The following is a 27,224-nucleotide window of genomic DNA, read 5'->3' on the forward strand; positions in this document are numbered from 1 at the left end:
ACTTCCTTTTATGGTTTTCATAGAAGCAGAGCCTGTTTAAGGAGAGCCTTGCCACTCCCTATTAAGCCCCATTGTACCGAATTTGGCTGCAGTTCCACCAGAGTTCCACTGGGGGTGATCGCGAGCGAGTGCATGTTGAATGGGAGTCTATGGAGCTAAACGGCTAAATGTGTCTCTTTCGCCTGATTGTCGTTGAGAAATCTCCGATTTGATTGTCGTTTTGCATGTTCAACATGGATTATAGGTCGAAAGTTGAATGAATGAGTACTTATGTCCTTCTGATTTCTTACAGGGTGAGTCGTTGTTGCCCATAACACGCATTCTACTAATTAATGCATTGAGTATTGTAAGTAAGTATTGACAGGGAGAGCCTGACCTGTCAGCTGTGTTGTCGATGCCCTGAGAGAAAAAAGAAAGTGACCAGAGCTTGCCGTAAAGCAGTAGCTCTCGTCGTACGATGTGTATGACGTCAATGACATTTTCAAAAGCTTTTTAGAACAGAAAGACGACTTTAAAAAAATCTAACAGCCATCAGTGTGTATTTTTTTGCCTCCCCTTTGGAATTCAGAATTCAAATTACTAGACAAAAAATGATATCCTGAGAAAAGTGGATTTGAGGGGTACCGCTCCATAGACCTCCACTCATTCTGCACTCGCTCGTTAGCGCCCTCACATGGAACTTCAACCAGTTCAGAACCCGGAAGTTTCCTGAGAGTGGCAGTTCTCTGCATAGATATATATATACACTAGATGTCTCGTCCGCGTTGCTGGACAACGGAGTCGAACGTCCGCACATGGCGGCCATCTTGCCACAGGCAACTCGCTCAACCATAACATTGTGTTGATGCTACATGTACTTTTAAAATGACCATAACTTGCTCAATTTTCAACCGATTTTTAAACGGTTTGGTTTGTTATCAACGTCAGAGATCTCGCTATTCCACTGCATACTTATGAATAATTCTGTAATTTTTTAAACATTTAATAGAAGTATGCAGTGGAATAGCGAGATCTCTGACGTTGATAACAAACCAAACCGTTTAAAAATCGGTTGAAAATTGAGCAAGTTATGGTCATTTAAAAAGTACATGTAGCATCAACACAATGTTATGGGTGAGCGAGTTGCCTGTGGCATGATGGCCGCCATGTGCGGACGTTCTAGACGCCGCGGTAAGACATCTAGTGTATATATAGCCTATATCTATGGTTCTCTGATAGAAGTTTCTGTAAACTGACTGTAAAAGGTGGAAACCCGGAAAATCCCGGGAGTTTTAATCTGTTGCTGTCCACCGAACTCTTTAAAGCTACGTACCGGTGTCCCAGACAGCAAAATGTGTTTGGGCCAGATCTGGCCCAGGTCTTCATTAACATTTGGCCCAGATCCGCTTTACGGACCTGGACCGGGCTCATCCTTTCCAACGGCCCAATACCGGAACAGGTCGGAATTACGGATCAGAGACAGATCTGGCCCAGAACTGGCCCAGAACAGTTATTAATGCCATGATGTGTGGTGCGGATCTGGCCCAGATCCGCGATTCATATCTGGGGCTCATCTGGCCCTGATCTGTGATTCATACTTAGGCTATCAGACAATTAAGGGCCAAACAAATACCCACACAATTTGTAATTTTCAAACGTTTTATTTTTATTTTAAACAGGCACAAGAGAACATTACAGCATAAAAAAACATCTGTTACGGGATTATGTACCAGTTCATTTCAATTTTATTTCATAGCGTGTTGATGTTGAAGACTATATGTGTATATACAGTGAGACTTATATGTATTTGGACGTGAGAAGTCGGTGCTAGCAGTACTAGTAGCTAGCAGCGATCACCGCAGTGGCAGTATAGTAGGCTACTATTAGTACTAGCAGCTAGGCTAGCTACAGACAAAACAGTGGGTATAGTGGCTAGCGCTAACATGGCTACGATGTTGCAGCTAACACACAATGGACACGATATTCAGCCATGTTTGTAAATAATAAGCAAAGATAACCGATTTGGCCTTATGTTCACATTAGTTGTGGATGTTTAAAAGAACCTGCTGTACCAGCTAACCTATGCTACTAGCTTGTCAAGCACGTACGCTACTAGTACGTCTGAGGTTGTCAGAATAATGTGGTGTAAACTATAAGTTTGTAAACTTTTATGTTTCAAATAAATATTTAACAGACTAACATGACTTCAACACCAGGCCTACTAATAATGCACTTACCAACAATCATAAATCACAACAATCACAACGACGTTGCAGCCTGCGGTCTTCCACTCGGCAGTCAGATAGAGTGGCAGGTTTATGCGGGGGGAAAGCGTTCCGTTAGTTGTGGCGCGTCTGGCCTGCGTAGCTGCCGCGGATCCGGCCCACACCCGCCGTGCGGACTCGATTCAGTTGTGGCGCGTCTGGCCTGCGTAGCTGCCGCGGATCCGGCCCACACCCGCCGTGCGGACTCGATTCAGTTGTGGCGCGTCTGGTCTGCGCAGCTGCCGCGGATCCGGCCCAGAGCCATAGAAAAATACTTTTTATCATATTTGTATATGGCTCTGATCCGGCCCACACCCGCCGTGCGGACTCGATTCAGTTGTGGCGCATCTGGTCTGCGCAGCTGCCGCGGATCCGGCCCAGAGCCATAGAAAAATACTTTTTATCATATTTGTATATGGCTCTGATCCGGCCCACACCCGCCGGGCGGACGTCAATTCAGTTGTGGCGCGTCTGGTCTGCGCAGCTGTCCCGGATCGGCGCCGCACCCGCCGGACGGAATGTCACAGCGAGAATTGCTATAGAGGTCTGGCCCACATTTGGTGCAGATCTGCATTGTGAGTGCGACTGCTGCGCGAATCTGCTGATTCGAAAACGGATCTGGCACAGATGTAAATGCTGTCTGGGGTTGTATCACCCGATGCATGACTCTCTGGATTGGCACCCCCTCGCGGGAGCGCGCGCGATTCAAAGAGTGAAGGATTTCGTCTTGATATCGCATCCAAAAGAAGGGGAGACAGAAGTCTCACATTAAACCGTCTTTGTTGTTGAATTCAAGAGAAGGATGTCTGTTATCTGTGTAAATATCAGATGCTATTTTCAACACAAAATCCTTGAAAATTCGTAATTCAAACGGTATAGTAACGAACGCGAACCAACATTCTTGCTCCACGACATCGCATTCTGAGGAAATATACCCCAGTATGATCATGATTATTGCTACACAAAATGTATTTTGTGTATTTTGTGTAGCAGGTTCAAAGTATTTCACATGGCATAGCTCTTCATACTAATGTATAGGTTCAAAGGCATGCGATTATAATGCAGTTAGCCTGTGCGTAGGGTGGGTTACTCAGACAGGTCGAAAACAACAACCTTCTGATCCAGAATAGGCTATCAGCTGTCCTGAAAAGGGACCAAAGGTTCACATGCCTAGCCTATAAAAGACAAGTACTAAAAACAATGTATCAACCATGTATCAACATCAAAAGAACCATCAAATCTTTTTTTAAGATAGGAAATATTATTCTTATTGTTTAAGTCAATGAAATAAATGAAAAAATAAAACATAATAATCCCTCACCTACCATGGACTATTCTGTTTTCAGACCTGTCCACCCTATACATACACATGTATTGGTATTCAATTGATGCTATTAAATGTACATAATGCTGGCGTAGAAGGATAGAAACGTATGCGGGGGGAGAGCATTTCATGGCAGATTTTCCATTAGATGTAAGTGCAATGCACCCCCTGTTAACCCTGACTAGGACAGTGTGACATGCCTGAAACTTACTGTGGTTACTCAAACTAGTGCCCTCAGTGTACTGTAAGAATTATTTGATGCTGGGATATACAGAACAGACAATAGAGGGGGGGGTGCATTTTACGACAGGCTTAATGCACCCCCTGCTAACCCTGATTAGGAAAGTGTTACATGCCTGAAACTTACTGTGCTTACTCATGCTAGTGCCCTCAGTGTACAGTAAGAATCATTTGATGCTGGGATATACAGAACAGACAATAGAGGGGGGGTGCATTTCACGACAGGCTTAATGCACCCCCTGCTAACCCTGACTAGGAAAGTGTCACAGGCCTGAAACTTACTGTGCTTACTCATACTAGTGCCCTCAGTGTACAGTAAGAATCATTTGATGCTGGGATATACAGAACAGACAATAGAGGGGGGGGGGGGGTGCATCTCACGACAGGCTTGTTGTATTCCTTCTTGTCACAAAATGCACCCCCTGCTAACCCTGACTAGGAAAGTGTCACAGGCCTGAAACTTACTGTGCTTACTCATACTAGTGCCCTCAGTGTACAGTAAGAATCATTTGATGCTGGGATATACAGAACAGACAATAGAGGGGGGGTGCATCTCACGACAGGCTTAATGCACCTCCTGCTAACCCTGACTAGGAAAGTGTCACAGGCCTGAAACTTACTGTGCTTACTCATACTAGTGCCCTCAGTGTACAGTAAGAATCATTTGATGCTGGGATATACAGAACAGACAATAGAGGGGCGGTGCATTTCACGACAGGCTTAATGCACCCCCTGCTAACCCTGACTAGGAAAGTGTCACAGGCCTGAAACTTACTGTGCTTACTCATACTAGTGCCCTCAGTGTACAGTAAGAATCATTTGAAGCTGGGATATACAGAACAGACAATAGAGGGGGGGGGTGCATCTCACGACAGGCTTGTTGTATTCCTTCTTGTCACGAAATGCACCCCCCGCTAACCCTGACTAGGAAAGTGTCACAGGCCTGAAACTTACTGTGCTTACTCATACTAGTGCCCTCAGTGTACAGTAAGAATCATTTGATGCTGGGATATACAGAACAGACAATAGAGGGGGGGTGCATTTCACGACAGGCTTGTTGTATTCCTTCTTGTCACAAAATGCACCCCCTGCTAACCCTGACTAGGAAAGTGTTACATGCCTGAAACTTACTGTGCTTACTCATACTAGCCCCATCTTGTGCAATGCACACACTCTGTGAATAACAGACACTATAAAATTAAAGATATTGAATAAAATTAAATAATATAAACCTTTTATTATTTGCAATGCAGTTGCAGTCCCATATTACCTGCTGGTAGGTATTTTGATTTTGGGAAACAGTACAAATGAGCTGACAGGACAACCACCGTCCTGTTGTAGTTATATGCATAACCAATACAATCTTGTATGATAAATACGTGACTCCTTTTTGTGTTATTTTCTTTGTTACTAATGTTTATTGAGGTACATCTTCACAAAGTACTTCTTCATCTCAAGGCAGTTCTGTATATCCCAGCATCAAATAATTCTTACTGTACACTGAGGGCACTAGTATGAATAAGCACAGTAAGCTTCAGGCATGTAACACTTTCCTAGTCAGGGTTAGCAGGGGGTGCATTAAGCCTGTCGTGAAATGCACCCCCCCTCTATTGTCTGTTCTGTATATCCCAGCATCAAATGATTCTTACTGTACACTGAGGGCACTAGTATGAGTAAGCACAGTAAGTTTCAGGCCTGTGACACATTCCTAGTCAGGGTTAGCAGGGGGTGCATTAAGCCTGTCGTGAAATGCACCCCCCCTCTATTGTCTGTTCTGTATATCCCAGCATCAAATGATTCTTACTGTACACTGAGGGCACTAGTATGAGTAAGCACAGTAAGTTTCAGGCCTGTGACACTTTCCTAGTCAGGGTTAGCAGGGGGTGCATTAAGCCTGTCGTGAGATGCACCCCCCCTCTATTGTCTGTTCTGTATATCCCAGCATCAAATGATTCTTACTGTACACTGAGGGCACTAGTATGAGTAAGCACAGTAAGTTTCAGGCATGTGACACTTTCCTAGTCAGGGTTAGCAGGGGGTGCATTTTGTGACAAGAAGGAATACAACAAGCCTGTCGTGAGATGCACCCCCCCCTCTATTGTCTGTTCTGTATATCCCAGCATCAAATGATTCTTACTGTACACTGAGGGCACTAGCATGAGTAAGCACAGTAAGTTTCAGGCATGTAACACTTTCCTAATCAGGGTTAGCAGGGGGTGCATTAAGCCTGTCGTAAAATGCACCCCCCCCCTCTATTGTCGGTTCTGTATATCCCAGCATCAAATAATTCTTACAGTACACTGAGGGCACTAGTTTGAGTAACCACAGTAAGTTTCAGGCATGTCACACTGTCCTAGTCAGGGTTAACAGGGGGTGCATTGCACTTACATCTAATGGAAAATCTGCCATGAAATGCTCTCCCCCCGCATACGTTTCTATCCTTCTACGCCAGCATTATGTACATTTAATAGCATCAATTGAATACCAATACATGTGTATGTATAGGGTGGACAGGTCTGAAAACAGAATAGTCCATGGTAGGTGAGGGATTATTATGTTTTATTTTTTCATTTATTTCATTGACTTAAACAATAAGAATAATATTTCCTATCTTAAAAAAAGATTTGATGGTTCTTTTGATGTTGATACATGGTTGATACATTGTTTTTAGTACTTGTCTTTTGTAGGCTAGGCATGTGAACCTTTGGTCCCTTTTCAGGACAGCTGATAGCCTATTCTGGATCAGAAGGTTGTTGTTTTCGACCTGTCTGAGTAACCCACCCTACGCACTATGGAGGACCAAACCTGCCAAAATTAAAAATAAATGAATAAATAAATAAATGTATAAATAAATGTACTTATACATAAAACAATGTAAATTGTTATTTACATTGCCATTTATTTCTGTATTTATTTGTTTTTGTATTTATTTATTTCTGTGTACATTTATTTCTGTATTTATTTATTTATGTGTACATTTATTTCTGTATTTCCTTGTCCTTAAGCTAATGAAGTAAGCTGTCAATCAATGTATGTCACGGTGTCACCTTAACCCCATTGGTTGATCGGTATCAGAGTGCGAAGATTGACTTTCCATGCCTGGGGTTGCTATGAATACCTTAGTAAACAAAAGACTGCACACACGCAACAGATAGCCAGAGATTTGAGAGTTTTGGCTAGCTAACCTTGCTAAAAAAGTACTAGTCAATATGTTTTACTTTTTCGCGTTGAGGTTCTGGATACCAATTTGTACCATTTAGCTGCATGCAGAGTCATGAAGAGAAAGAGTTGCATCAATCGATTGGCTTTACGTTCATGGTACTGCACTGTAGGCTAGTTAAAACTAGAGCGAGCTAGCATCAGTTTCAAACACAGCAGCATCGTTGTTGAGGAACAGTTGTACTGTATTGTATGATGGAGCTGTGCCAAGGTAAGAATGTGTAAGTTCTTGGCCCATTTTCTGGCATCTAGTACATTTAACATTTCAGTATCTTAAAGTGCCGAGATTTTTTGATGCTAGCTAGAAATGTAGAAGCCAGAATGTAGCTAAAACAATGTGCTACGAAGTGAGTGATGACCTGTTTATGCAATGTTAAGTGTAGCTAGCTAATTTAGTGCACTATTTATATTTATTGAGAAACTAATGCCTACAAACAAGTTTGTGTGAGGAAAGCTGTATTTAATTATTAATCCATAAATGTGGTCGCTTATTTGCACCAAAGTCTGGGAGTTGGTACAGTAAGAAATTGGATGATATTATACAGTATCAAGGAACCATCAAAGAACAGAGTACAACATGGTTAACCTATTCATAAAGTGAATGTTTACTAAGCAAACTATGAGTTAGAGACCATTGTAACATTCAGTCCATCATGAGTTAGAGACCATTGTAACATTCAGTCCATCATGTGATTATCATTACAGCTTACTGTCTGTTTATGTGTGTGTGTGTGTGTGTGTGTGTGTCTATGGCCCTTGCAGTCTGGCATTGCTACTGAGGTTGATGTGAGCTGAAAAGGAGGCCCAGTGCCTTGGAGGTGGATGTCAGACCACTGGACGAAGGAGCGCTGGATGGGAGACCACTAGTTGAAGGAGCGCTGGATGGGAGACCACTGGATGAGAGAGAGCTGGAAGGGGGACCACTGGAAGAGGGAAAATGTGATGGAGTGGACTGTCTTATATTTGAACCACAGTATATTTGTCATTACTATGCTTTTAATTGTGGTCGTTATTGAGTTATATTGAGTTTGCTCCTGTTGACTTTAGCAAACCACCTCTTTCTCCTCTCACTATCAGCTGGGAAGCTGTAGCCTACATCACGATTCCCTATTTGGAGCATGCAATACATCCCCATGCATCACACCCAACCATTATGAAATCCAAGATGCTAGGTGCAAGACCAAGACAGCGCAGTGTAGACAAAAGTGTTACCTTCATTGTGTCACCCTTTACACTCTTTTCATAGCAGAGACTAAAATAACGTGTACATATTTGAATAGTCATGTTGACTATCATGTAGTTGTACTATAGCCTTTCACAACCAAGTCCTTGAGGTTTAATCATTGTGCACTACACATGCTTAAAACTTTATTAAACTGTTTCCTATTTCTATCATTACATGGTCATAATCACCTTGTGTGCTGTCAGTTTTTGATGATTCAATAAAAAGGAATAAGTAGGGCAAGATTAAATAAAGATGCAGAACAAACTACTTGTTTGTAAGTTACATTTAATGACAACACATGAAGGGTATGAAGGGGTTCTTAAGTTGGAGTACAGCTCTGGTTGCATCTATGTGGCGGTTGGTTTAAACCTGATGGACTTGCTGTTGATAATGACAAAAATGCAGAACACACCACTACAAATGCAGTGAACTATGACTAAATTGTGTCGGTAAAACTGTAGAGTATTACAGTATAACCATGCTAACCTGCTAGGGAAGTTTACCGGCTACCTGCCTAATGTTACAACATTGGATTAAAATTATTAGAGCTACGTACGTCTTACTCATTTACACGAGTTCCTTAGTTTAACCCGTCTGACAGATCGTTGCTATATTCATTTGAATTTGTGGTTGCCGTGTACGCGATAAGTAGGCTACACTTCAGAATATCCACATATCATCTGACCAGATATCAATAGTTTGATCAGCTGCCTTTAGTAGCTCCAATACCTGTCTAGACATGTTTACTGTGACTTTACGTCTAATCTATCTGGTCTTGCTATGGCATAATGCTTGGCTGAACTTCCTGCCCTGATCCCGCCCTGATCCCGCCCCTATCCCGCCCCCTAATTAGCTTAAGGATGAAGAAATACAGAAATAAATTTGCACATAAATAAATAAATACAGAAATAAATACAGACAGAAATAAATTACGTAGAAAATAAAAGACAATAGCAAACTTATTGTAAAATTATTTCTATGTAGGCAATAGATTTATTGATAGATTTATTTCTGTCTGTATTTATTTCTGTATTTATTTATTTATGTGCACATTTATTTCTGTATTTCTTCATCCTTAAGCTAATTAGGGGGCGGGATAGGGGCGGGATCAGGGCGGGATCAGGGCAGGAAGTTCAGCCAAGCATTATGCCATAGCAAGACCAGATAGATTAGACGTAAAGTCACAGTAAACATGTCTAGACAGGTATTGGAGCTACTAAAGGCAGCTGATCAAACTATTGATATCTGGTCAGATGATATGTGGATATTCTGAAGTGTAGCCTACTTATCGCGTACACGGCAACCACAAATTCAAATGAATATAGCAACGATCTGTCAGACGGGTTAAACTAAGGAACTCGTGTAAATGAGTAAGACGTACGTAGCTCTAATAATTTTAATCCAATGTTGTAACATTAGGCAGGTAGCCGGTAAACTTCCCTAGCAGGTTAGCATGGTTATACTGTAATACTCTACAGTTTTACCGACACAATTTAGTCATAGTTCACTGCATTTGTAGTGGTGTGTTCTGCATTTTTGTCATTATCAACAGCAAGTCCATCAGGTTTAAACCAACCGCCACATAGATGCAACCAGAGCTGTACTCCAACTTAAGAACCCCTTCATACCCTTCATGTGTTGTCATTAAATGTAACTTACAAACAAGTAGTTTGTTCTGCATCTTTATTTAATCTTGCCCTACTTATTCCTTTTTATTGAATCATCAAAAACTGACAGCACACAAGGTGATTATGACCATGTAATGATAGAAATAGGAAACAGTTTAATAAAGTTTTAAGCATGTGTAGTGCACAATGATTAAACCTCAAGGACTTGGTTGTGAAAGGCTATAGTACAACTACATGATAGTCAACATGACTATTCAAATATGTACACGTTATTTTAGTCTCTGCTATGAAAAGAGTGTAAAGGGTGACACAATGAAGGTAACACTTTTGTCTACACTGCGCTGTCTTGGTCTTGCACCTAGCATCTTGGATTTCATAATGGTTGGGTGTGATGCATGGGGATGTATTGCATGCTCCAAATAGGGAATCGTGATGTAGGCTACAGCTTCCCAGCTGATAGTGAGAGGAGAAAGAGGTGGTTTGCTAAAGTCAACAGGAGCAAACTCAATATAACTCAATAACGACCACAATTAAAAGCATAGTAATGACAAATATACTGTGGTTCAAATATAAGACAGTCCACTCCATCACATTTTCCCTCTTCCAGTGGTCCCCCTTCCAGCTCTCTCTCATCCAGTGGTCTCCCATCCAGCGCTCCTTCAACTAGTGGTCTCCCATCCAGCGCTCCTTCGTCCAGTGGTCTGACATCCACCTCCAAGGCACTGGGCCTCCTTTTCAGCTCACATCAACCTCAGTAGCAATGCCAGACTGCAAGGGCCATAGACACACACACACACACACACACACACACACACACATAAACAGACAGTAAGCTGTAATGATAATCACATGATGGACTGAATGTTACAATGGTCTCTAACTCATGATGGACTGAATGTTACAATGGTCTCTAACTCATAGTTTGCTTAGTAAACATTCACTTTATGAATAGGTTAACCATGTTGTACTCTGTTCTTTGATGGTTCCTTGATACTGTATAATATCATCCAATTTCTTACTGTACCAACTCCCAGACTTTGGTGCAAATAAGCGACCACATTTATGGATTAATAATTAAATACAGCTTTCCTCACACAAACTTGTTTGTAGGCATTAGTTTCTCAATAAATATAAATAGTGCACTAAATTAGCTAGCTACACTTAACATTGCATAAACAGGTCATCACTCACTTCGTAGCACATTGTTTTAGCTACATTCTGGCTTCTACATTTCTAGCTAGCATCAAAAAATCTCGGCACTTTAAGATACTGAAATGTTAAATGTACTAGATGCCAGAAAATGGGCCAAGAACTTACACATTCTTACCTTGGCACAGCTCCATCATACAATACAGTACAACTGTTCCTCAACAACGATGCTGCTGTGTTTGAAACTGATGCTAGCTCGCTCTAGTTTTAACTAGCCTACAGTGCAGTACCATGAACGTAAAGCCAATCGATTGATGCAACTCTTTCTCTTCATGACTCTGCATGCAGCTAAATGGTACAAATTGGTATCCAGAACCTCAACGCGAAAAAGTAAAACATATTGACTAGTACTTTTTTAGCAAGGTTAGCTAGCCAAAACTCTCAAATCTCTGGCTATCTGTTGCGTGTGTGCAGTCTTTTGTTTACTAAGGTATTCATAGCAACCCCAGGCATGGAAAGTCAATCTTCGCACTCTGATACCGATCAACCAATGGGGTTAAGGTGACACCGTGACATACATTGATTGACAGCTTACCTCATTAGCTTAAGGACAAGGAAATACAGAAATAAATGTACACATAAATAAATAAATACAGAAATAAATGTACACAGAAATAAATAAATACAAAAACAAATAAATACAGAAATAAATGGCAATGTAAATAACAATTTACATTGTTTTATGTATAAGTACATTTATTTATACATTTATTTATTTATTCATTTATTTTTAATTTTGGCAGGTTTGGTCCTCCATAACGCACAGGCTAACTGCATTATAATCGCATGCCTTTGAACCTATACATTAGTATGAAGAACTATGCCATGTGAAATACTTTGAACCTGCTACACAAAATACACAAAATACATTTTGTGTAGCAATAATCATGATCATACTGGGGTATATTTCCTCAGAATGCGATGTCGTGGAGCAAGAATGTTGGTTCGCGTTCGTTACTATACCGTTTGAATTACGAATTTTAAGGATTTTGTGTTGAAAATAGCATCTGATATTTACACAGATAACAGACATCCTTCTCTTGAATTCAACAACAAAGACGGTTTAATGTGAGACTTCTGTCTCCCCTTCTTTTGGATGCGATATCAAGACGAAATCCTTCACTCTTTGAATCGCGCGCGCTCCCGCGAGGGGGTGCCAATCCAGAGAGTCATGCATCGGGTGATACAACACCTGTACGTCTTTTCGTTTAACGTTTATAACGTTATATCATTAACGTTAATGTTGTTTCCTACATTTATTCAGAAAAATTGCAAAGATTTAAGTTCATAATTGACACTAACTATTTACCCAGTCAATAAATTAGGATAATGTTTATGATCGAAAGCCAAGTCATAAACTCAATAGACTAGCGTAGCTCTGTTTATTCTAGCCTAGCCTATGTCTTTATTTGAGGGACATGAAACCACCTTCATTAAGTGGTAGTGTAAGATACTGTGCATGTTTCATTACCGTTCAGATGGCCCTGGATAAAGTAAGTTATAGGCCGAACATTTGTTGCGTCTAAAGATGACTCGCGTGCTGGTTAGGGACACAGGCTTAACGCCATCGTTAAAAAGTCATGTTGCGCATGCATAAAGCCTTACATTGTACGACAGTCGTTAAACTTGATCTTGCTTGACTCCATATGGCTAATGCCTTGCTGTTCATAGACGACCATTCACACTACCAGATCCCAAGCAGGCCTATGATCAAATGTTTTCAGCTCGAACATTTTCGTCTCGATTTTTTGGGGCTTTGAATTTTATTTTATTTTGAATATTCAGATGAGAATTCGGTGTCGTTTACATTTCAATATTAAGTATTGGATGCCAAGACATTATGACACTGATTTGTTTCCATACTATGTGGTAGGCTAATTTGTTGCTAGGCAGATGACAGGTTAAAAGGTTTGCTGTCTCGCACAGAGCGGGCGAGTTTACGAGACTGTAGGGGAGTTGGGAATAGGCAGATTTGGTTACGTCTGTAACCAGATTTCTTCGACACGTTATTGTGATACTTTAATACATATTTTTCTTTTATTGACGTTGGTTTAATGTTCCATAGAAAGAAAGTAGGACTGCATGCACTGGCTGTCATTTCTGGTTCCTGGTTCAACTGAACACGTAACTATTTTCTTATCCAAGTCTATAAAGTGACTATATTTGCTAAATAGCTTCTTCAAAATATTTTCATATGTATTTGTTGTAATAAATATGTAGGCTACCTAATAGATGATAGGCATGCAGGCATATATGTAGGCCTAATTTAATGTTTGTAACCGAATCCGTGTCCGTGTAGGCCTATACCCATTCGTTTTTTGTATTTTTTCCAAACGCAAAATAGGGCCGTAATAGTTTATACCCAAACGTTGACCTCACGCCAAACTTTTTATAAAACTTGAGAGCCCTGGGCCACCAATGATTATTATTTATGTTTTTACAAATGGACACCAGGTTCCTATCCTTTCTAATTCTCAACATGACATCCATTCATTTCGATGGGCCATATTTTGCCACAAAACCTTTTCATAGGCCTATATCTAAATATTTCAATGGCAATGAAATCGAGAACGAGACGCACATTTTGACACCTTTCATTCATATAGTGCAAAAGCTGTGGGAAAAGGTGGCTGTGATAACCTGAACTAATAATATAGCCTGTGTGAGGAAACGGTAGTATGTGTCGCTTGTAGGCAACCTAATGCTCGGGATTACCTTTACATAACAAAGATTTGGAAAAAATTCCCACATTTCTGTTCATCCTGCATGTGGATGAACAGGCCTTGAAATTGGATTCCTCGCTTTATAAATAGGCAACAACATTCTGTAATCGGAATAACACAATTTTGGTTGTTTTCAGATTTTAGTTAACAATATGAATTATAGGAAAATAACACGCGAACCATGAAATAGCCTTTTTTTAGAGTTATGGCAAACGTAGGCCTAACTTAGTCTTTAACCCTATCAGTAATCATACTGATGCTTTTGTGGGTAACGCGTAGGCCTATTAGCGCCTATTGCCTATAAAATAGAATCTAGAGCTGTCACTTTAACTTTGATGTTTAATTGAAGGACTAGCTTATAGGCTATGCATCAGGCACCGTGCGTAGATGGAATTGAGGCTGTTCTGTGTCATGACAAATAATTCTGTGGATTTATCCTCTCTGTGATCCCTGCTCCAGAATGACCATTCATTTGAATCAGGTGTGTTGGAGCAGGTAAACATCTAAAACATGCAGGACAGCGGCCCTCGGGGACCGGAATTGCCCACCCCTGCATTAGGCTATCATTTAGGCCATTTAGGTGTTTTGTAATGCACATGGTTTAATGATAAAAAAAGAAATATCTGGCCTTAGCCCTGGTAGCACATTTTCCATTGCCTTCTAATAGGCTAGCCCACTATGTCTTAATTTGTGGGACATGAAACCACCTTCATTAGATGCTAAGTTACTGTGCATGTTTCATTACCGTTCAGATGGCCCTGGATAAAGTCAGTTATAGGCTGAACATGTGTTGCGTCTAAAGATGATTCGCGTGCTGGTTAGGGAGACAGTCGTACCGCCATCATTAAAAAGTCATGTTGAGCGTGCATAGAGCCTTACATTGTACGACCGTCGTTAAAACCTGGTATGATATTATCCCTATATAGGCCCCTAGGAATAGGCCCTACATACATTTCATTTTGTTAAACCAGTTTCGTTTGGACAGTTAAGCCTACATTGCCTGTACCTTCCTTTTATTAGTAAAGTACTGGAACAGATAGTTTTAGTCCAATTAAATTATTTTCTTGAAGAAAATAACATCCTGGAAGTCTCGCAGTCAGGTTTCAGGAAATATCACAGTACTGAAACTGCTCTCACCAAAATAATTAGCGACCTCAGACTAAACTCTGATGCAAATAAAGTCTCTATCCTTATCCTGCTAGATCTCAGTACAGCATTTGATACCATTGATCACGACATCCTGATCAATATACTGGAAAAGCTTATTGGGTTCACGGATAGTGTATTGAACTGGATAAAATCATATATCACAGGAAGGAAGTTAGTTTAGGAGACCATAGGTCCAAGAAACATGAGAACTGCTACGGGGTTGCTCAAGGAAGCTGCTTAGGTCCATTACTTTTTTCTCTTTATATGTTACCACTCTGCGACATAATCAGAGAACATGACATAGATTTCCATAGCTATGCGGATGACACACAACTATATATATCCACTGAACCCAACGATGCAACGGCCATCAATTCCATTACCAACTGCCTGTTGGCAATAAACAAATGGATGAATGATAACTTTCTTAAATTAAATGAAGACAAAACCGAAGTCCGACTATGTGGCCCCAAATCCAAAAGAGAGATGCTTACTAAGAATCTAGGAGGCTTAACCCCCTGTCTTAAACCAGAGGTGACAAGTCTCGGTGTAATCCTACACTCAGATTTGAATTTCAACTCTCACATAAATAAAATGACCAAAACAGCTTTCTTTCACCTGAGGAATATAGCAAAGGTGCGACCATTCATAAACCAAAATGATGCAGAGAAGTTAATTCATACTTTTATATCCAGCCGGCTGGACTACTGTAACGCACTTTTCACTGGTCTTCCCAAGAAAACCACTGAAAGACTACAGCTCATTCAAAATTCTGCAGCTAGATTATTAACCAAAACTAAAAGGAGAGAACACATTAGTCCTGTCCTAGCTACTTTACACTGGCTCCCTGTTACCTTCAGAATAGACTTTAAGGTCCTTTTCCTAACATACAAAGCTCTACACGGACAAGGACCTAGCTACATTGTTAACTCCCTTATAAACTACACACCAGCTAGAACACTGCGATCATCAAATGCAGGCCTATTAGAGGTCACCAGAAGCAGTCATAAGAAGATTGGTCATTCGGCCTTTGCTAATTACGCCCCAAAACTATGGAACAAATTACCCACAAATATTAGGGTAGAAAAGACGCTAGACATTTTTGAAAGACAGCTTAAAACCTACTTTTTTACCGAAGCATTTAAGTAATTTTATCTCAGAAGGGTTTTACTACTTTTATTAGTTATATTATTGTTGCTATTTTAATTATGACTTATCACTTGTATTATTGTTTTTATTGATTTTATGTAAAGCACCTTAAGCTACAATTCTTGTATGAAATGTGCTATATAAATAAAGTCTTACTTACTTACATTTATTGCAGAAAGTCTCATGAATATACTTCAATAAGTATCAGACTACAACTTTGATTATCATAGTCACATTTTTAAGAATATTTATGGGAGTTTCTGCAATAAATGTATGCAAGTATCTTGTCTCTCAAAGGATTACTAATTCATGTTATTTTTCTTAATTTAGGGCCTAATGTGTTTCCAGCATTGGAAGATGGACCGTATCTGCAGCAGGGTGTTGCTGTTCATGGTTCTCTGCTCCCAGTCGTCCGCGGGTGAGTTCTTGAACAAGCCAGTGGTAGCTATTGGCTACAGCATTTGGTTGCAGACGAACAGATTAGCATATCCAAGAACAGGGCTGGCCCCAGGGTTTTGGGGCCCTAAACATGAATAGTGTATGAGGCCCATTGACTGGCCAATCGCTGGGCCCTAAATACATGTTTACTTTGTTTGTTGGGTCTGCTGGCCCTGACTAAGTGACTAGTAAACCCCCAGTAAATTATCTCTGGATAAATAGGTCTGCTAATCTAATATGCACATTTTTGTCTCCACAAATGATGTGTTACAATAACAGGGTGTGTTAGGCCAACAGGTCTCTGTATAACAATGTTACATTACATTTAGTCATTTAGCAGACGCTCTTATCCAGAGCGACTTACATTTACATTTAGTCATTTAGCAGACGCTCTTATCCAGAGCGACTTGCAGTAAGTACAGGGACATTCCCCCCGAGGCAAGTAGGGTGAAGTGCCTAGCCCAAGGATACAACGTCATTTTTGACACGGCCGGGAATCGAATCTGATTACTAGCCTGATTCTCTACCCGCTCAGCCATGTTAATGTAATATACCAGGCTATATAGTAGCCTAACATAGCAGCCAAGTTATATACCTAGCCCATGTTTAAATAATTTAGTCACTCACTCTACTTTGTCCAAAACAAGTCTAAATTAAAATGGGCTGTGAAAACCTTTTTAAAGTAACCTACCATGCATGTTCTACTCCTGTTTGGTTACAACACCTCGATATACTGCTATAACTGTGCTCTTCAGATCCTTGATCTGCTTTACTTTGTATCTGCCCTGTTCCTATACATTGGTTTGGAAATGATGTCTGCTAGATCAAAATGCTAAAAGATAGAAAGACTTGCTAACAAACAACAATGGAAGACAACCTTTATTAAACACCTCTTGATATCCCAGATGGATTCTGTCTTTGTGTCTGTTCTTCCAGGAGAGTCTCAGCTGATTGGTTCACCTCACCCCATTGTAGCTGTAGCTGGTGATGATGTCATCCTGCCGTGTTCCCTGGAACCTCCCATCGATGCAGAGAACCTGACAGTAGCATGGACCAGACCTGATCTGAAACTTAAATATGTACATTTCTACCGGAATGGTCATAACTTACAAGAAAAGATTAATCAACGTTACAAAGACAGGACGAAGCTGTTTGAAGGAGAGCTGGTCAGGGGCAACGTCTCCCTGAAACTGTCCAGAGTGAAGCTGGAGGATGAGGGGAACTACACCTGCCTTGTTAAGGATGGACAGAAGAAGGAGACTGTTATCCAGCTCAGTGTTGGTAAGTTAGATCAAATAGAGAAGATGCTAATGTACCTAAAAGATGTTGAAGAGTTCCTGATGTCTCTGATGGTCTTATACTGTATGTGTCTGTCTCTGTAGTGGTGGTCTCTAAACCAGTGGTCTCCATCATGGGAGTCAACGGCACAGGGATGGTTCTCCAGTGTGAGTCTGGAAGCTGGTACCCAGAACCTGAGCTGGAGTGGAGGGACAGTGAGGGACGCCTCCTCCCTGCTGATGTCACACAGACAGACAGACACCCTGACCCCGGCCCTCACCAACGCTACACTGTGAGAAGCAGAGTGACTGTACAGAAGACAGACAACTTCACCTGCAGGGTTCATCTGCAGGGACTCAACCAGACCATGGAGAAAGAGATCCATGTTTCTGGTGAGGTTCTGTGTTATTATTATTGGTTTGTGATGCTCCAAAATAAAAATCCAAACCAAAATTCAAGATGCTGTCCATTAATTAATAAATCAACATTTATCTATGGAGACATTTCTTATTCTTCATTAGTGCTTCATCTCTTTCTGTCAGGAAACTGTCTCATGAGGATCACTTTGTATCTTTCAGATTCTATATTTCACCTGAAAGATGGATGGACCAATGGTCAAACAGTTGGTCTCATTTTTGGAGTTGTTGCCGTCTTGGTGTTAGCAGTAGCAGCAGCATGGTGGAAGAAACGTGGAGCAGTATGGTGGAAGAAACGTACAGCAGGCAGTAAAGGTAAGATACAGTCGTGTGTGTAGAGATGTCATACGGCAGACATGGTGTTTCCTCCTGTATTTCTAACAGATGTTTGTGACTCTGAAGGGAAAGATGTTCCTGTGAAAACAAGAGAGAGGAGGACAAGGTCCAGTCAGTAGAAATCCCACTGATCCCGCTTCGCGTCGGGGTGCTGTTCGCCCTGTCGGGGCTTATTTTCCCGATAATGACCGGCGTTCTGTACATTATCCCGCTTATTACACGGCTACTTGCCAACAAAATTACTTAAGTGTGTCTTTTTAGAATTTATTTGTTACCATTCGTAGTGTTGATCAGCAGAGAAATAGTTTGCCAAAGACGTTGAACTTCATAGACGTTGAACATTCTTTAGGCTTCAAATCAGCTGACGTCGCTAAGCAACGGAGTACGCTGGGGTTGAAAAGTTACCGGACTACTTGCGGAATGCTACGAAAGACGTGAATCAGAAGCAAAAAGGCCACTTTCCTTTACAGCGGTCTGTTATTCATAGCAACGGTCTGTTACCAGAAGATATCAGACCGCAGAACGTTTGGAAGCCTCATTCAAGTGAATGGAGCTTTCTACAGCGTTAAGAACAGCCGTGTAATAATACAGTATAAAACCCCAGCCTCACTCACAACACCCACTATCCACCCCAGCCTCACTCACAACACCCACTATCCACCCCAGCCTCACTCACAACACCCACTATCCACCCCAGCCTCACTCACAACACCCACTATCCACCCCAGCCTCACTCACAACACCCACTATCCACCCCAGCCTCACTCACAACACCCACTATCCACCCCAGCCTCACTCACAACACCCACTATCCACCCCAGCCTCACTCACAACACCCACTATCCACCCCAGCCTCACTCAGAACACCCACTATCCACCCCAGCCTCACTCACAACACCCACTATACACCCCAGCCTCACTCACAACACCCACTATCCACCCCAGCCTCACTCACAACACCCACTATCCACCCCAGCCTCACTCACAACACCCACTATCCACCCCAGCCTCACTCACAACACCCACTATCCACCCCAGCCTCACTCACAACACCCACTATCCACCCCAGCCTCACAACACCCACTATCCACCCCAGCCTCACAACACCCACTATCCACCCCAGCCTCACAACACCCACTATCCACCCCAGCCTCACAACACCCACTATCCACCCCAGCCTCACTCACAACACCCACTATCCACCCCAGCCTCACTCACAACACCCACTATCCACCCCAGCCTCACTCACAACACCCACTATCCACCCCAGCCTCACAACACCCACTATCCACCCCAGCCTCACAACACCCACTATCCACCCCAGCCTCACTCACAACACCCACTATCCACCCCAGCCTCACTCACAACACACACTATCCACCCCAGCCTCACTCACAACACCCACTATTCACCCCAGCCTCACTCACAACACCCACTATCCACCCCAGCCTCACTCACAACACCCACTATCCACCCCAGCCTCACTCACAACACCCACTATCCACCCCAGCCTCACTCACAACACCCACTATCCACCCCAGCCTCACTCACAACACCCACTATCCACCCCAGCCTCACTCACAACACCCACTATCCACCCCAGCCTCACAACACCCACTATCCACCCCAGCCTCACTCACAACACCCACTATCCACCCCAGCCTCACTCACAACACCCACTATCCACCCCAGCCTCACTCACAACACCCACTATCCACCCCAGCCTCACTCACAACACCCACTATCCACCCCAGCCTCACTCACAACACCCACTATCCACCCCAGCCTCACTCACAACACCCACTATCCACCCCAGCCTCACTCACAACACCCACTATCCACCCCAGCCTCACTCACAACACCCACTATCCACCCCAGCCTCACTCCCAACACCCACTATCCACCCCAGCCTCACTCACAACACCTACTATCCACCCCAGCCTCACAACACCCACTATCCACCCCAGCCTCACAACACCCACTATCCACCCCAGCCTCACTCACAACACCCACTATCCACCCCAGCCTCACTCACAACACCTACTATCCACCCCAGCCTCACAACACCCACTATCCACCCCAGCCTCACAACACCCACTATCCACCCCAGCCTCACTCACAACACCCACTATCCACCCCAGCCTCACTCACAACACCCACTATCCACCCCAGCCTCACTCACAACACCCACTATCCACCCCAGCCTCACTCACAACACCCACTATCCACCCCAGCCTCACTCACTACACCCACTATCCACCCCAGCCTCACAACACCCACTATCCACCCCAGCCTCACAACACCCACTATCCACCCCAGCCTCACTCACAACACCCACTATCCACCCCAGCCTCACTCACAACACCTACTATCCACCCCAGCCTCACTCACAACACCCACTATCCACCCCAGCCTCACTCCCAACACCCACTATCCACCCCAGCCTCACTCACAACACCTACTATCCACCCCAGCCTCACAACACCCACTATCCACCCCAGCCTCACAACACCCACTATCCACCCCAGCCTCACTCACAACACCCACTATCCACCCCAGCCTCACTCACAACACCCACTATCCACCCCAGCCTCACTCACAACACCCACTATCCACCCCAGCCTCACTCACAACACCCACTATCCACCCCAGCCTCACTCACTACACCCACTATCCACCCCAGCCTCACAACACCCACTATCCACCCCAGCCTCACAACACCCACTATCCACCCCAGCCTCACTCACAACACCCACTATCCACCCCAGCCTCACTCACAACACCTACTATCCACCCCAGCCTCACTCACAACACCCACTATCCACCCCAGCCTCACTCACAACACCCACTATCCACCCCAGCCTCACAACACCCACTATCCACCCCAGCCTCACTCACAACACCCACTATCCACCCCAGCCTCACTCACAACACCCACTATCCACCCCAGCCTCACTCACAACACCCACTATCCACCCCAGCCTCACTCACAACACCCACTATCCACCCCAGCCTCACTCACAACACCTACTATACACCCCAGCCTCACTCACAACACCCACTATCCACCCCAGCCTCACTCACAACACCCACTATCCACCCCAGCCTCACTCACAACACCCACTATCCACCCCAGCCTCACTCACAACACCCACTATCCACCCCAGCCTCACTCACAACACCTACTATACACCCCAGCCTCACTCACAACACCCACTATCCACCCCAGCCTCACTCACAACACCCACTATCCACCCCAGCCTCACTCACAACACCCACTATCCACCCCAGCCTCACTCAGAACACCCACTATCCTCCCCAGCCTCACTCACAACACCCACTATCCACCCCAGCCTCACTCACAACACCCACTATCCACCCCAGCCTCACTCACAACACCCACTATCCACCCCAGCCTCACTCACAACACCCACTATCCACCCCAGCCTCACTCACAACACACACTATCCACCCCAGCCTCACTCACAACACCCACTATCCACCCCAGCCTCACTCACAACACCTACTATCCACCCCAGCCTCACAACACCCACTATCCACCCCAGCCTCACTCACAACACCCACTATCCACCCCAGCCTCACTCACAACACCTACTATCCACCCCAGCCTCACTCACAACACCCACTATCCACCCCAGCCTCACTCACAACACCCACTATCCACCCCAGCCTCACTCACAACACCCACTATCCACCCCAGCCTCACTCACAACACCCACTATCCACCCCAGCCTCACAACACCCACTATCCACCCCAGCCTCACAACACCCACTATCCACCCCAGCCTCACTCAGAACACCCACTATCCTCCCCAGCCTCACTCACAACACCCACTATCCACCCCAGCCTCACTCACAACACCCACTATCCACCCCAGCCTCACTCACAACACCCACTATCCACCCCAGCCTCACTCACAACACCTACTATCCACCCCAGCCTCACTCACAACACCCACTATCCACCCCAGCCTCACAACACCCACTATCCACCCCAGCCTCACTCACAACACCCACTATCCACCCCAGCCTCACTCACAACACCCACTATCCACCCCAGCCTCACTCACAACACCCACTATCCACCCCAGCCTCACTCACAACACCTACTATCCACCCCAGCCTCACTCACAACACCCACTATCCACCCCAGCCTCACTACACCCACTATCCACCCCAGCCTCACAACACCCACTATCCACCCCAGCCTCACTCACTACACCCACTATCCACCCCAGCCTCACTCACAACACCCACTATCCACCCCAGCCTCACTCACAACACCCACTATCCACCCCAGCCTCACTCACAACACCCACTATCCACCCCAGCCTCACTCACAACACACACTATCCACCCCAGCCTCACTCACTACACCTACTATCCACCCCAGCCTCACAACACCCACTATCCACCCCAGCCTCACAACACCCACTATCCACCCCAGCCTCACTCACAACACCCACTATCCACCCCAGCCTCACTCACAACACCCACTATCCACCCCAGCCTCACTCACAACACCCACTATCCACCCCAGCCTCACTCACAACACCCACTATCCACCCCAGCCTCACTCACAACACCCACTATCCACCCCAGCCTCACTCACAACACCCACTATCCACCCCAGCCTCACTCACAACACCCACTATCCACCCCAGCCTCACTCACAACACCCACTATCCACCCCAGCCTCACTCACAACACCCACTATCCACCCCAGCCTCACTCACAACACCCACTATCCACCCCAGCCTCACAACACCCACTATCCACCCCAGCCTCACTCACAACACCCACTATCCACCCCAGCCTCACTCACAACACCCACTATCCACCCCAGCCTCACTCACAACACCCACTATCCACCCCAGCCTCACTCACAACACCCACTATCCACCCCAGCCTCACTCACAACACCCACTATCCACCCCAGCCTCACTCACAACACCCACTATCCACCCCAGCCTCACTCACAACACCCACTATCCACCCCAGCCTCACTCACAACACCCACTATCCACCCCAGCCTCACTCACAACACCCACTATCCACCCCAGCCTCACTCACAACACCCACTATACACCCCAGCCTCACTCACAACACCCACTATCCACCCCAGCCTCACAACACCCACTATCCACCCCAGCCTCACTCACAACACCCACTATCCACCCCAGCCTCACTCAGAACAACTACTACTTGTGTCATTATTAGTGGTGTTGCTGTCAGATGAGTGGTGATGCTAAAACAAACACTTTTTCTCCATCAGCTTCATCATCTACGAAGCAGGACGTTGACATTCCTGGACCACATGTGGAGGAGATACCCCTACAAGATGCTACATGATTACCCTATCTGGGGCTTCCCTCAAATAGAATGTGTGTTCGAGTGTGAGTGTGTGTGTGAGTGTGTGTGTGTGTGTGTGAGTTGAGAGAGCTGACAAGGCCTTGTGAAGCCTTGCTGCTTCATTCCTGACTGAGCCGCTGGTGCTGAAAACATCCCCCCTGCCAGAATCCTGACGCATCACACACATCTACACACACCATACACACACACACACACACCCCACACAGACACACACACCATACACACACACACACCCCACACAGACACACACACACACACCCCACACAGACACACACACCATACACACACACACACACCCCACACAGACACACACACACACCATACACACACACACACACACCCCACACAAGTCTATTTTTATATGTTAGAGGGGCAAATCTATTCACTTCCATTCAAAATGGTCTCATCTCTAAACACTAACCCCTAACCTTACCCCTTAATGTAAATCTAACCCTTACACTAAAACCCCTGAAAAAACATTAAAAAGTATTTGAAGTTATGGGTCCCAGCAAAGGGGCCCCACAAGGTCAAGACCACACCCCCCCACACACACACACACACATACACACACACACACACCATACACCCCCCCCACACATTACTGTGTCTTTTATGATTGTTGTGTGTGGAGAGACAAGCAGACTTGATTTTCCAAGTGTTCAGCTTGGTTTTGTCGTTCTTAGAGGTTTTTCCGATTGCTTACACACAAAAATGTCAAAACACACAGTTAGTGAAACCTGACACTCAAGGAGCAAAACAGCAGACCAGATCTCCACAACAATAAGCACATTCTCAGCCTCACACTATTTGCTAAATACTACACACAGTGTTTTGCAAATCACTAAACACACTTGTATACATGAGACACAGAAATATTAGATGATGTCACTTCATTGCCTTTTTTAGACACTCCCTGTAAAATGCCACACATGAACAGATGGACCAAACACGGGCGTCAGGTGTAGAAGCACTAAAGTGCTCAACTGTAAACATACCAATCAGGTGTAAGCACTATAAAAGGCAACAGGTCAGTGTACCTGTCCTCTTGAAATAGAAGGTAATGTTGCAGGAAGAGGGAGAGAGAGAGAGAGGGGGAGCCCGTGGAGGAAGAGAGGGAGGGAGAGGTAGACCTGGAGGCCGTGGAAGAATAAAGCCAAATTTACAGTATCTAATGAAATTTGAACAACATTGGTTGACCATGTTGTGAACCATGGGGCAACATTGAGAGTTGTGTTTTGACAAAGTGAGCCCTGTTTTCAAAATTGTGCTTAAGCAATCGGAAAAAACTACAGGTATTCAGAAACCCTTCAGTATCTTGTTCATGTCTCATGATAACAGCGGTGTTGTTGTGTTGCATTGGAGATACTATGTACATGTGCTGCACTGTCCTGTCGGAATGAAGGTGTCTTTAAGTACTGCGTTTACATAGGCAGCTTAGATGCGCCCTCCAGTGGTTGTTTTGATAATAGCAGGCATACTGAGGGACGTTTTCTGCCGAGTTGATAGTTGTGTTAAGTTATACAGAGTTAAATGCAACCTACCAGCCAATTGGAAACGTTGAATTTTTGTAACCAAACGTTGAAAGGTATGATAATCTCATACCAAACTTTTGATAAAATTTGTATTTTTTTGAGTGAGTTAAAGATCAATGGTTTTTATAATGATCACTGAGAGCGTGTAGCAGACGTTGTAATAGGTAAAACAAAGATAATCTAGTCTGATGGATAAATGAGTTAATGACTGGTTACAGAGCTGGCTAGCTAGCCAAACAGAGTTCAACTGCACACTTGGTTGGTTGGCAATGTTACATATCTAAATGTATGTTTTGGTTTTAATAAATCTTTTACTCAGTAAGTAAATGTGTCCATGTTGCTGATTGGAAGCTATAGTGGTGTGATGGAAACTAAATGAAACACACACATGAGTACACACACACACACACACAGAGACACACACACACACAGAGAGCTATACACAAACACACACACACACACACAGAGAGCTATACACAAACACACACACAGAGGTACACACACTTTTTTTCTGCGAGGGCCAGATTATTTTTCCTTTCTTTAATGTGGGGCCAGGTCGGCAAATTACGAGAGAAAGAGAGAGAGCCAGGGCATTGTACTTCTAACAGGTTATGTTTGTCAAGGACAAAAACATTTCCTGAATGATGCAACTCACAGAGTACAGTAGTACCGGAGAGAGGGGTGGTCTGCATCCCTGCGCCTGAAAGACTGACCCACTGGAAGAGTTTGATCCCCAACCCTCTCCTTCACCACTATGGGTGAGGAGAGTTGGGCTGGAAACGTTGATGAGTTCGGCTAGCTAATTAGCAACTTACACAATCATTTATCACCCAATACCATAAATAGAAACATCTGGCCCTTGTAGCATATTTACCCTTGCCTTCTAATAGGCTATTTACTGAGATGTGCATCCATATTGACCAGTGTGCCCAGTGAATCATCAAAAATAAATCAATTTATGACTCAATAGTCAATGTCAATCCAGCTTTCCATTGTCCACTGCAGCCTCATTGTGAGTTTCTCTTTGTCACCAGAAGGAACACCTGGGGGAGGGGCCTAGACACCTGGGGGAGGGGCCTATGACACCTGGGGGAGTGGCCTAGACACCTGTACATTTACATGTCGTCATTTAGCAGACGCTCTTATCCAGAGCGACTTAAAGTAAGTACAGGCACATTCCCTCGAGGCAAGTAGGGTGAAGTGCCTTGACCAAAGGACACAACATAATTTTGGCACGGCCGGGATTCGAACTGGCAACCATCTGAGTAATAGCCCGATACCCTAACCGCTCAGCTATTTTACTCCTGATATTTCCGCTTTATCCTCTCATCCAAGTTTGCTGTTCTCGTACCTGTCTGAAAATACTAACTATTTCATAGAATATTTTTGGCAGATTTTGAAACCAATCGGAAATGAGGAGGAGGAGTTTCCAGTCTGAGCAGCTCAGTAAGTGTCCTGTCTCCTCCACTAGGGGGCAGTGGTGGGCTGCCTGAGTCCTTCCTGCAGGGATGATAGTGTGTGTGGGCAAGTGTGTGTGTGTGAATGTTAGTACTATTGTGTTGTTGTATTTTACTCCAAACACCTAGTAGGACTGATGCCCTTTGACCTCCCTGAGGGTCTAGGTTTAATCACTTCTGCGCCTATCCCCTTCCTGGGTCAGATCCTCTATCTACCTGGGTCAGATCCTGTATCTACCTGGGTCAGATCCTCTATCTACCTGG

At 44.2% G+C, this 27,224-nt stretch overlaps 1 protein-coding gene across 3 annotated transcripts; it reads left to right on the plus strand.

Annotated features, from left to right (window-relative positions):
* The first annotated feature begins 1,235 nt into the window (after positions 1–1,235).
* Positions 1,236–25,824, plus strand: LOC146221596 (butyrophilin-like protein 10). Of its 3 annotated transcripts, XM_084691065.1 has the most exons (6): positions 12,986–13,212; positions 16,440–16,527; positions 17,484–17,828; positions 17,930–18,217; positions 18,404–18,556; positions 23,874–25,824. In XM_084691065.1, the coding sequence occupies exons 1-6, from the start codon at positions 13,171–13,173 to the stop codon at positions 23,948–23,950; spliced, it is 993 nt and encodes a 330-aa protein (XP_084547191.1). In that variant the 5' UTR covers positions 12,986–13,170; the 3' UTR covers positions 23,951–25,824. The 3 variants fall into 3 exon arrangements, with proteins under 3 accessions (XP_084547190.1, XP_084547191.1, XP_084547189.1); XM_084691064.1 differs by lacking the exon at positions 12,986–13,212 and adding an exon at positions 1,236–1,314 and having other exon boundaries at positions 17,930–18,556; XM_084691063.1 differs by having other exon boundaries at positions 17,930–18,556.
* The last annotated feature ends 1,400 nt before the right edge of the window (positions 25,825–27,224 follow it).

This window comes from Hypomesus nipponensis, chromosome 25 (genome assembly GCF_054491055.1).
Source record: "Hypomesus nipponensis isolate SF chromosome 25, ASM5449105v1, whole genome shotgun sequence".
In the NCBI taxonomy this organism is placed as follows: domain Eukaryota; kingdom Metazoa; phylum Chordata; class Actinopteri; order Osmeriformes; family Osmeridae; genus Hypomesus; species Hypomesus nipponensis.

Coding starts and splice junctions, on each gene's coding strand:
- LOC146221596 (XM_084691063.1), top strand. CDS start 13,171: ATGCACTGGCTGTCATTTCTGGTTCCTGGTTCAACTGAACAC. Junction 13,213..16,439: donor TTCCTGGTTCAACTGAACAC/GTAACTATTTTC, acceptor TTCTTAATTTAG/GGCCTAATGTGTTTCCAGCA. Junction 17,829..17,929: donor TGTTATCCAGCTCAGTGTTG/GTAAGTTAGATC, acceptor CTGTCTCTGTAG/TGGTGGTCTCTAAACCAGTG.